The 12,840-nt window shown below is 42.3% G+C and overlaps 1 protein-coding gene across 2 annotated transcripts in view; it reads right to left on the minus strand.

The window, feature by feature from the left end:
- Positions 1-6,959: 6,959 nt before the first annotated feature.
- Positions 6,960-12,840, minus strand: part of rad18 (RAD18 E3 ubiquitin protein ligase) — a 271,630-nt gene continuing 265,749 nt past the window's right edge. Inside the window, exon 13 of one of the 2 annotated variants that reach the window (XM_078209405.1) lies at positions 6,960-10,428. In XM_078209405.1, coding sequence (XP_078065531.1) covers positions 10,341-10,428 — 88 coding nt within the window. In that variant the 3' untranslated portion in view covers positions 6,960-10,340. The remainder of the gene's footprint in view (positions 10,429-12,840) is intronic. The other variant, XM_078209406.1, reaches the window with a different exon arrangement.

A 12,840-nucleotide genomic window follows, 5' to 3' on the forward strand; every position in this document is an offset into this window, starting at 1 on the left:
TAAATCAAATCAAATTCTAACAATGTCCGAAAAGGTTTGAAGGGCTGAAAGACCTAATGCCCATATATACTTGTTAAATGGGGGGTGGGAAGTTAGACTCTAATGCAATAGTTAGGGATTTACCACTGCCAGCTCCATTGCCATCAGTCTTATTTATTTTGTTTCTTATTCACAGGATTTGGGTGTCCGCTGATTGGGCCAGCATTTGTTTCCCAACCCTAACTGCCCTACAGAGGTGTTGATGAACCATGTTCTTGAACTGCTCTATTCATTCCCTGTGGTGTAGGTACAACCACAATACTTTTAGGAACTTCCAGGAATTTGACCAGCGACACAGAAGGAACAGTGAATTGTTTTAAGTCAGAATAATGGCTGATTATGAAGATGAAAATGCAATATTTGAAAGCAAATGGCTAAGAAAACAATCTGCATTTATATAGTGCCTTTCACCTGGTAAAATGTCCCAGGACAATTTACAGAAGTGGCACCAAGCAGAAGTTGACATTGGGTCACATAAACAGATATTACGACAGGTGACCAAAGGGTTGGTCAGACAGTGGAAGGATAATATCAGTAATTTTCTGCCACAAGATTTCACTGCTGTACCTTTGCCATAATATATATAAATATAATTTATATTTAAGTTTACCCAATGAGAAAACAGACTGCCTTGCAGCTCACAAGCGCCTTCAGATTGTGTGGAAACAAATGAGCTTTAAATATCTGGAATTAGCTACAATCAGAAGCAAGTGAACACAGGCTATTGGATAGGGCAGGCAGACAGTGTGAGAATACAATGAAGTGCAGATTAAAAATAAGTAGTGGAAGTATACTCAATGGAAGGATGTTGAATTGTGTAGAAGCACAGAGAAATTCAGATCAGTGGTTCATTGAAAATGCAGACAAAGTCATAAAATGGAGAATCGCATTTGGATTTTATAAATAGGGACTTGAATACATGAATAAAGAAGCAAGAATAATTTTATACAAGGTAATAAATAGGCCACATTGAGAGTACTATGTGCAGTTTTGGGCACTGATTATGGAAAATATATTGAAGTCAGGTAGAATGCAGCATTGATTTACAGGAAATAGAAAGGATGAGAAATTTTGGTAATGAGGTGAGGCTTGAGATATTGGGGGCAACTTTCTGGCCGTGCCATGCCTGGCGCAGATTGCACCAATCCCGGAAAATTGCGCTCAGGCCAAAAGTGGTTTTGCGCCTGGAGCTGTCGTGGTTCCCCAGGACGACAATTTATTCACATCAATTAAAACAGAGAGTCTGAGCAGCGATCTTCCAAGCCATAGACTTTATTTCTCATCACAAGAGACAAAGCCGGGAGCGTCCGGAAAACTCCAAAGAGCCCTTGGGCTTACAATCTTTTATGTACATTTCAGCCTCCTATCTCAAGATCCTTATCTCCCTTTTACTGCCTGTCCTTGGTTGTAATCTTACCCTACAGCCCTATCTTTCTTTGGCCACCATTATTTTTAGTTGACCCTTTATCTGTTTTCTTTGCAATCGGTCGCTCCCTGTTATATCTCTTTGTCTCTTAAACCATGGTGGTTATAACTCTTGCTCTTATCTGAACTTTTCTGTTTGTACAATAATCATGGTTTTGTAGGCTAAGGCGAATGTGTTTAGAAGAAAAGACATCCCCCCTGCTGATTTATGGTCCACTATTAAGTTGAACCACCGAGCAGTCTTCCTTGTTTTCTTAAGTGACTATTGTCTGCTTTCCTTAATTAGTGATTGCTATATTACTTCTCTAGTTTCTCCACTTTGATCATATCGACTACACTTGATTATATTAGGTCACACGAAGTTATTTTAGGTTATATACCCATCTCACTACTCACCTAAATCTGCTATATCATTTTACTAAAACCTGTGAATCTGAATTTCATACCTAGCTCATACAATATCTAATACAATTTCCCTTACAGAGCCAAATGGCTTGCAATCATCCCGCCCCTTTCTACTGGAGCAAACTGAATCGCGGAGGCCAGTTAGCATTCTTAAAGTAGCATTCAAATACATTTAGTCTGTTTGACACGGTATTCTCCCAGGATCTTCTGACTCGCGGATGCAGCGCAAGACCAACAAGAATCACTACTAGTCTCTACTAGCAAAGACCAGGAGTGATGGTCACTGTGGGGGGCTCGGAGGCCATTGAAACCCCTGGGTGGTCAGGGGCATGGTTGGACAGTTTGGCCCATCGGGCAGTGCCCACCTGGCAGTAGTTGGACACTGCCAGAGTGCCAGGGCAGTGCCAAGCGTTGGGTCCTGAGCAGGGGCTATGACGGGGGGGATGGTCTCAGCTTTATGGGACTAGTTTCGGAAAGTTCCGTCCACTGTTTCTACCACAGCATTGAAAGTTTAGCTGCATTTTTTTAAAATTAAGAAATTATAGAGTGAGAAGAGAAAATAAACAGACTCTTCTGTTATGAAGAGGAGTCACCAATTTGAAGCCACCAATAAGAAAGCTTAAGATAAATTGTTTAACGGAGAGTTATTATAGCATTGGAATGCTTTGATTCAGGAAGTTATTGAGCTGGAGAATGTTGCAAATCTTTGAGGGAAAAATGGATAAAGATTTAAAACAGAGGATGCTGGGATATGGGTGGGCAAATGACTAGAATGGGATTGTTGTACCTACCTGCCATAGATACACAGAGAAATAGCTCCCATCAAACTTAGAGACAAGAGATTTCAAGAGATGGCAGTCAAAGGTCATGCATTTATATATTGGGTGGGATTTTACCATCTCCCTCTACCCCACCACTGTGTAGACGGCCCTGCCTGTGTCTGCGGGGTTTTGCACCCTCTGTCACAGGGAACTCGCCGCGCAGGGTCACCATCAGTGGGACTACAAGATATTGCCAACAGAAAGGGCTGGAAGTTTTCAGCCAGTCTTCCACATCGAAGTTTGGGAGTTGGGGGGGGCGGGCGGGGGCGGTCAGAGGGTAGAGAATGGGATCAAGCTGCAAAAATAACATAAGAACTAGCAGCAGGAGTAGGCATTTCAGCCCCTCGAGCCTGCTCCACCATTCCATACAATCATGGCTGATCTCATCTTGGCCTCAACTTCACTTTGCTGCCCGTTCACCATGGCCCTTCAAACCCTTATTAATTATATGTTCACTTCTTAAATTTACTCTAATTCCCAGCATCCACCATGCTCTGGGGGTAGTGAATTCCACAGACTCACGACCCTTTGAGAGAAGCAATTTCTCTTCATCTGTTTTAAATCCTTGATCTTGTACTCCCTATCTTGTTCCAGATTGCTCAAGAGGAAACATCTTCTCCACGTCTAATTTGCCAATCCCTTTATCATGTTGTACACCTCTATTAGATCTCCTCTCATTCTTCTCAACTCCAGGGAGTATAAACCTGAATTGCCCAATCTCAGTAAGATAAACCTCTCATCTCCGGAATCAATCTACTGAACCTCCTCCAATGTAACTACATCCTTCCTCAAATAAGGGGGCCGAAAGTGTACACAATACTCTACGTGCAGTCTCACTAATGCATGTACAGTAGCAGCAACACTTCACTTCATTTATATTATATTCCTTTAGCAATAAATGCCTAGATTCTATTTGCCTTTCTTATTATCTGTTGTACCTGCATACTAGTTTTCTGTGATTCATGCACAAGGACACCCAGATCCCTCCACACTGAAGCAGTCCAAAATTTATTTCCATTTAGATAATGATTTGCTGTTGTGGCTTGGTGGCACAGTGGTTAGCACTGCTACCTTACAGCTCCAGGATCTGGGTTCGATTCCTGGCTTGGGTCACTGTCTTGTGGAGTTTGCACGGTCCCCCCATCTGCATGGGTGTGCTCCCACAGTCCAAAGATGTGTGGGTCAGGTTGATTGGCTATGCTACATTGCCCCTTAGTGTCCTGGGATGCATAGGTTAAGAGGGATTAGCAGGGTAAATACGTGGAGTTATGGGGATAGGGCCTGGGTGGGATTGTTGTCGGTGCAGACTTGATGGGCCAAATGGCCTCCTTCTGCACTTATAGGGTTTCTATGATTTTTCATACCAAAATGGATAACCCTACACTTAATCACTTTAAACTCCATCTACCAAATTTTGTGCCATTTACATAATCTATCTATATTCATTTGTAAATTTCTTATTTATTATTGTAATCCCACCTAATTTAGTGTCATCTGCAAATTTGGCTATGGTACCTACCTGCATCCAAGTCATTAATATAGATTGTAAATAGTTGGGACTCAAGAAAGTGAAGAAATGCCACGAATGAGGTAAATAATTCATAAATGACTAAGGGAGGTAGCCATTAACTGTGTAAATGATTGGCAAGACTATCTCTACTTGTCTGAATGGAACGCTGAATTTCATAGATCAAATGGTGTGCAGTGATCAGCCACTGAGCTGAGAAGCATGAGTTGGGAATGGGTCCTCGAAAATGTCAGAGTGGTTACATTATCATCAGAAATGTAATGTGTATATAGGCACATAAGTGGCCCAAAACAAACCAAATCCAGCAAATATTTCAGACCAACAGCTTGTTTGTTAGCTTTTGTTGTTGTAATTAAACAGTCTCTGATGAAGCTGTAGCTAAAGTTACTCAGAATGAATTTGATGAACACTTTGCGCCCATCTGATGACAGATGAAGTCGGATGCAGAGAAATGTGAAGTGATTCATCTTAGAGTCATAGAGGTTTACAGCATGGAAACAGGCCCTTTGGCCCAACTTGTTCATGCCACTTTTTTTTTAAACCACTAAGCTCGTCCCAATTGCCTGTGTTTGGCCTATATCCCTCTATACCCATGTAACTATTTAAATGCTTTTTAAAAGACAAAATTGTACCCACCTCTACTACTGCCTCTGGCAGCTTGTTCCAGACACTCACCACCCTGTGTAAACAAATTTCCCCTCTGGGCCCTTTTGTATCTCTCCTCTCACCTTAAACCTATGCCCTCTAGTTTTAGATTCCCCTACCTTTGGGAAAAGATGTTGTCTATTTAGCTGATCTATGCCCCTCATTATTTTATAGACCTCAAAAAGATCACGCCTAAGCCTCCTACACTGCAGGGAAAAGAGTCCCAGTCTATCCAGCCTCTCCTTATAATTCAAACCATCAAGTCCCGGTAGCATCCTAGTAAATCTTTTCTGCACTCTTTCTAGTTTAATAATATCCTTTCTATAATAGGGTGACCAGAACCCTACATAGTATTCCAAGTGTGGCCTTACTAATGTCTTGTACAACTTCAACAAGACGTCCCAATTCCTGTATTTAACGTTCTGAACAATGAAATCAAGCATGCCGAATGCCTTGGTAGGAAGAATGTGGAGCGATAATATAATATAAAGGGTACCGTTCTAAAGTGGGTGCAGGAGCAATGGAACCTGGGTGTAAAAGTGGATATGTCATTGAAGGTGGCAGGACAGATTGAGAGCAGTTAATGAAGCATGTATTATTCTAGGCTTTATTGATAGGGGTGGTTATGTCGAACTTGTACACGACACTAGTTCAGTCTCAGCTAGAGTATTGCATTCAGTTCTGAGAGCCACACTTTAGGAAGGATGTGAAAGCATTGGAAACGGTGCAAAAAAGATTAATGAAAATGGGTCTAGGGATGAGAAGTTTCAGTTATGAAGATAAATTGGAGAATTAGGATTGTATTCCTTTGTGAAAAGGTGACTGAGAGGTGATTTGATAGAGGGGTATTCAAAATCATGAGATGTCTGGAAGTATCGGGAATGACAGGGCACAAATTTAAAGTAAAAGAGATACAAGAAAATACGTTTTCACAGTGAATGGTTAGGGTCTGGAATGCACTGCCTGAGAGTGATGGAGGCAGATTCAATCGGAGCATTCGAAAGGGAATTAGATTGTTATCTGAAAAGATAGGAATGTGCAGGGTTACGAGGAGAAGGCAGGAGAATAGCATTAAGGGAATTGCTCATTTGGAGAGCTGGTGTAGACACGATGGACTGAATGGCCTCCTTCTTGCCCCTGGGTTCTGAACTTCCTTAAAAGCGGTCCAGCTCTAAATTCTTCCAGCCTGACAGAAATTCATCAGAAGTGTTAACATTGGCCCTGATCTTCTGCTTTCTGGATCATTGGAGATCAGACTGATCTGCCACCCTTCGCACTTACCTCACCTACAGACTGCTTCTTTCATTCGTACACAAACACAGTGAGAAGCTTGGGGACCCTGAGGAAGTCCTGATGCAATGATTCAGTGGGAATTCCCCAGGAAGGTTGAACTTCTGATGGGCAATTTCCCTGCTCCTCAGTTCCTCCGAGAAAGTTCCCGACTCACCTTGGATTCCTCTGACGAACTTACCTGGAGGTACCCAAGAAGTGTTAGAAAAATACTAGTCTAACTCCTGGATAACTATATGACTGACAGCCCTGATTCCCCGCCCCGATCCAACCCAACTAGCTCCCACAACCTGACTTCCCCTGACCCAACATGATTAGCCCTCATTTGATTTAACTGCTTCCCCCATCACCCAACTCGCTCACCTGACTCTTCGATCAGACTTGACTAGCCCCCAACCTGACAACCCCTCCAACCACACCCCGACCCACCTAATCCAGCTGTCATCCTACCCACCTGCCACCATACCCATCTTCTACTCTACTGATTTGCCACCCTTCGCACGTATCTCATCCACACCTACAGACTGCTTCTTTCATTTGTACACAAACACAGTGAGAAGCTTGGGGACTTTTAAACACTTACCAGAATACGGAGGCCAGTGCCATAAGGAGAGCCTGGCTTCTGCAGATTCTCTTTGCTGCTTTCTGCAAGTATTCCTGCGCTGAGGGAGTTCTGCCGGACCCTCTATCAGGAATTGGAGTCTTTTCACTGTATGCAGCTAAGTGGATACTTTACTGTCTGATCAGAGCTAGACACAGAGGTTCCCGCCTCAGGTTTCACATAAGTTCATCTCCACACTGATGTTGAGTGTTTCCAGCAGTTTTGGCTTTTATTTTAGTTAAAGATGAGATGAAGATACTTTCATCAAATCATTCGCTTTATTTAAAAGGCACAGGCTACAATTTTTTTTTTGCTAGTTACTTAAATCACAAAAAAAGGACAGTTATATAAAAATACTTGAGCATTGGAAAGAAACACTGAAGTTTCCAATTCGCGAACTATATATTTTCTCTCAAAGCTGTAACAATTATTCTTTTTATTTAATTTCATGTCTAAAAGTTATTACAAAGGCTGAACAACCGGAATGCACACATATTTGTATTCCCATAATCAACACATGCTTTTGATTTTACTGCACAGATGGTGCAGCCCAGACTAACATCCCCAGGAGCATTGTACCTGAAAAATCGATGAACAACACAAGTGCTTCACACCAGTTTAGAAAGTATTATTATAGCACGATGGGGAATGTCTTCAGAGCAACTGGAAAGTTTATCAAAAACTGAGAAGTATCACTTATAACTATAATTTAGAGGCAAGACTTGTGACAGGACTTCACAAAGAGTCTATTTTGCAGCCAATAAAGTCTATTTACTGAACAAATAATGTCCATTTCAAGGGTCTTGACAAACTACAGCAAACAGAACTGATAACCTCTTGGGTTACACAATACCAATTCTTTCCTTTCCTTATCCTCTCCCACGGAATACCTTTGCCTGAATAACACATCAACTATGAGGGAAGTCAGTCTATTCATGGGTCTGAGGTGGCGGCCAATCAAAATTATGCCAATATGTGCAGGTTTCATTCAGGCCCAACTTTAAACAAGTGGTGATTGTGGAAGTGCCAAGATTATTCCTTACAGCATTACTAAATGAAAACCCTGAATGTACCATGTTTCAAACTAACTCGATCCTAACACTCTGACAACGGCCCATAACTTTATGGCAAAAAGGAGAGAGTTTTCTCTCTGCTCGCCGAATTCACACTTCCACTTGACATATGGATTGACTCAGCAATATCAATGAAATACCTGTCCTTTCAGACTTGGGCTCGATTTGGAGATACCATTCTGAGCTGTATAATGTTACGGTAAAGTGCTGGTGATTATGGGTATTGGTAGTGTTAAGAGGAGCAGTTGGAGGTGATGCATTAGGTCTGTCACACTGTAAAGCGCTACTGTGATCTTCGCTCCTCATTTACCGGCAGCAGTTAGCCTACTGACAAGACTGGAATACAGTATGCTAACCAATGCATTAATCCTGTGTTTGATCCATGCCCAAATTATAGGACACTTGTTCAGTATTTCTGACGGATGCACATTAGCAAACTCTTCCCAGAGTTTATGAAATGAATCCGCAGCTTCAAAGTTAACATGAATACGATTGGAAGAGAGGAGTAATCTCTGGAGTTATATGAAATTCAGGCAACAGTCACTAAAATGCCTTGTGGAAGATCCAACCATTCCTCTATGTTTGACCAGATTCACACTGAGTGATTTATGCCACTCATGTATTCATACGTACAGTACTCATTCACCTAGTGTGAGACTCCCCAATGAGAATGTCATATATTCAAAGAGATGGGACAAGTAGAATTGTTTGGCTAATGTTCCTTTTGGAAGCTCCTGTATTAAAAAATGTCCCTCAATTGGAATGCAATTAAGAAAGACTATAGTACTGAGATAACTGTTACACTAGAGGGTTAAACTTTCATTCAGATGTCCACCTTCATGCTGCACAGTTAGATGCAAGCTTACAAAATGCACATGGTGTAAGGAGCAATCTGGGCACTTGATAGTCTTCTGACTCCCTGGTACAGAACAGCAAATCTCTTAACTACTCCAATAACAATTTGAGCAGACAAAGAGGCAAGACGAGACAGCAAAATAAAAAACGGATTTCTTAAAATGTTGGTGACTAATGTGATCAAGTTCTAATGCAGACCTGCAATGCCAAGTGAAGTGAAATTTACTTACAAATACAGATTAAGTTTGCTACACATATTTTTACGAGATGTTATATAAAAATGCCTTGCCAGGCAATCCATCAAATGCTTGATTGCTCAACTATTTTGGCCTCGTTTACCACAGGTCTCCAAGCGGTAATCATTTGAATAAGGCTGCTGGCTAAAATTGTTTGGTCGCAATCCAAAATATAACCTGCACGTAATAAACAAGACACTTTGGCAATCAAACAAATGCTTACATTGAGATCTCTGCTGTTGTTGCACTTTGAAAACAACATGATTTCACAGAAAATAACCTGTGGATTCTTCCTGCCACTTGTATAAATCAATCCCTGGCCAGTCCTTTACTTTGGATATTTTTCCTTCTTCTGGTCCAGTTTTCCTCTGAAGATATCAACATGCCTCAGGTTATAATTTAATAGAATTAGCCTTTTCCCTGCACCTCATCCAGTGCTATTCCAGTGCAGCCTTTTCAATCGGTTGCACAGACGGAGGGGAAGGAGTAAGAGGAGGCAGCTTGGTCAGATTTAAAACCTGCCCTTATCCATCATCCACAATAATTGCACTCTGCAACCAGGGGAGGCAAAGTAAATTGAGTAAGGATGTCCACTGTAGTATTTCTACGATGTCTGCACTTCAGCGTACAAATTTGAACATGTACATAAAACACACACACAGGTTTGGGAGGTTCATAGGTTAAATGCATAGCAGGCATTTCAGAGTCAGTGTTGAAGGAGTTCATTCTACTGGCACTGGCAAATTTACTTGGCTCTCTTGCAATACTTCTGATAGTTTCAGGGATGCGATGCACTTCTGAACCTTCTTCCGTAGAATGAACCAGCAATTCCAGTTTATATTCATTGGTCTTGCTACAGGGGAAGATGGAAGAGAGAGAAAAGGGACAGGCAGAGGCCGTGACAGTGCACTGAAGCTCTAAAATCGCTGTGCAAAAATTTGCTAATTAGAGAATTATGTACCTTATATATATATCAATAGGTAGCAAACAATGGCAAGCAAACCAAATAATGGCCAATTGGTTATTATTCTTGGCAATCTCCTCACTGAAATATTCCATGTATACAGAGGAGGTTAATATTCCAGCCCCTAATTCCAATCATGCTAGTTGTGTTTCATCTATTTGCACATTTCCAGGAACTTTCCGTGAAAAGTGCAGGAAAATTGCAGTTGCTCGGCCTTCAGTGAAACAGTCCGGCATATTAACGTGCTAATCGAATTCCTCACTCCTTTTATTATGTTCACATCATTAAAAATAAACTCTGGAGCTTAATAAGCTTAAACTCTGGAGTTTATTAAACTCGTGTGAATCTCCAGTCCTAAGTGCTGATTCTTTATGGTGGTTAAAAATACGTTCTATTTTGTCAATAGTCAGGAGTGCTAGTTCTTATTGGAAGCTCGTGTCAACTTTGTGTTGGAATGCTCACTTCCTTGTCCGTTTGTTTTCAGAACTCCTTTTCCGGGACACTCCTCTCATTTTCCTTTTCTGACTCTTCACATTCGACAGTTCCCTGCAAGAGAAGTGACACGCAAAGGAAATTAAAATTAAAAGCAGATATTTTGTTTGGCCCAGCAGATGCAAACTATTCGGCTGTTGAACCACAAGCACTGCAAGATCTCAGAATATTCCTCACTTCAGAAGGAAGGTAGCCCAATGCCGGGAGGGACAAGTGAAGGCCAGCTGCTCCCATTAAGTTTAATGGAGAATCAACACCATAGTCTTCTCATGTCCCTCTTTGCTAACAGCTCATGAGAATGGCACAAATAGGGTTCCCCTGGCAGCTTAATAAATTTAGCTATTCAGCTGTTGAGATGCACAATGCAGAAAGTTCCAAGGTTTGAAATCTGGTCTGTGTTGAGTTAGCTGATCTCAGATAGGGTAAGGGTTGCCATAATTAGCTTCAGGGCTAAGGGGAGTAAAACAAATGATCGAAGCGCCTTCTGCTGATCATTTTCCAATTCCTCCTGCTCAAATTTACCAAAGAATGTCAGGCGACAACAGGATCAAATGTGTACGTTGCCCTTCATGGTCAAACAGCCCATTGACACCTTCAGTGAAGGCTCACAGAAGCAAAAAAGGAGCCCTGATTGAGCTACAGAGAAGTATCCAGAGCCTTTGGATCATTAACAAGTGGCTAATGCTCCAGCAATAAAAATGGGAAGGGCAAAAGAAAATGTGCTGGCGGAGGGGGCAGGAGGAAGGAAAAAATGTAATTGATTCAGGACCTGCCTGCCTTCCAACCTTCCTTCATGTGGTCAGGGCAAGAGAAATAAACAAACATTTGAGGCCAGTCAAAGGAAAATATTTCAGGTTATTAGTTTGTTACATAAATCAAGGCTTCTTATTTCACCTTGCAATATCCCTTCCCCAAATTATGTGAAATGAAAAAGTTAAATTCAACTTCAAACCGATTTCTTATTAATAAAATAATCAAACAGAAATAATTAGCAATGAGCATCCCTTGTTAATTAAGAAGTGTCTTCCAGTAAGCTGCAGTGCTGTATGTGGAAATGGATGATACATCAGACGCGACATGCAGAATAGAAACAGAAGGTTCTGGAATTGGTCAGCAGATCTGGCAGCATGTGTGGAGAGGGAAACAGAGTTAATGTTTGGAATATAACTCATCAGAATAAAACTCTTAGGAAGAGTCTTTCCTAACCTAAAATGTTAACTCAGTTTCTCTCCCCACGGTTGCTGCCAGGCCTGCTGAATATTTCCAGAATGTAACGTGTCTGGAATTATTACAGAGCCTTCAGGATGGGATAAATGAGTTTGAAAGAACATTCTACCAGAGGAGCAAGTACAAGAATGCTGTGGATTATTCAGCAGGCAACAGTCAGTATATTTGTCACCTCTGCTGCTCTCTATTCAATGAGTAGACCAGAAAGTCACCCAAAGCCGGTTTGGCTTCTTGTCTTTCCTTTCCCAATGAATATTTACTATGGTCCAGCAAAACATTCAACAGGAAATTAAAAAAAAAAATTCTTTTAAAACAGAGGCTAAGATTGGCCTCTACTTTAAAGATATTGGCCAGTGGCAGCACGGTGGCACAGTGGTTAGCACTACACTACTGCCTCACAGCGCCAGGGACCCGGGTTCGATTCCCGGCTTGGATGACTGTCTGTGCGAGTCTGCATGTTCTCTGCCTGGGTTTCCTCCGGATGCTCCGGTTTTCTCCCACAGTCCAAAAGACATGCTGGTTAGGTGCATTGGCCATACTAAATTTTCTCTGGCGCCCAAGTGTGGTGACTAGGAGATTTTAACAGTAACTTCATTATAGTGTGAACGTAAGCCTATTTGTGACACTAATAAATAAACTTATGAACAAATAAATATTCTGGTCTATGGAACAGAGAGTGGACATGGAACAAAGTTGCACGTCTGGGCCCTGTGGGAATCCTGGTGCATACATGTACGCAGGAACTGCCTGGGAAGTTAAAACTTCCAACGGGATCATTCCTTACTGCCTGGGACTCTTCGTCAATGCCTCCGACCCTGAGCTTAGGGTAAAGACTTGGACTAGACATGTGAGATTTAACTGGGTACTTACCCAGGAAAGATACAGACCCACCGACCCAATGCCAATCACCCTCACTGAACAGACGCCAGTCCAACTCTCCTCACTGACCCAAACCTACTGCCCTCACTGACCGGCCCCGACTATCCTCACTGACCCGGCCCTGACTGCCCTCACTGACCCGGGCCCGACTATCCTCACTGACCCGGGCCCGACTCTCCTCACTGACCGGCCCCGACTTTCCTCACTGACCCGGCCCCGACTATCCTCACTGACCCGGCCCTGACTACCCTCACTGACCCAGCCCCGACTATCCTCACTGACCCGGCCCCGACTCTCATCACTGACCGGCCCCGACTATCCTCACTGACCGGCCCCGACTATCCTCACTGACCGGCCCCG

Source organism: Mustelus asterias, chromosome 3 (assembly GCF_964213995.1).
Source record: "Mustelus asterias chromosome 3, sMusAst1.hap1.1, whole genome shotgun sequence".
Taxonomy (NCBI): domain Eukaryota; kingdom Metazoa; phylum Chordata; class Chondrichthyes; order Carcharhiniformes; family Triakidae; genus Mustelus; species Mustelus asterias.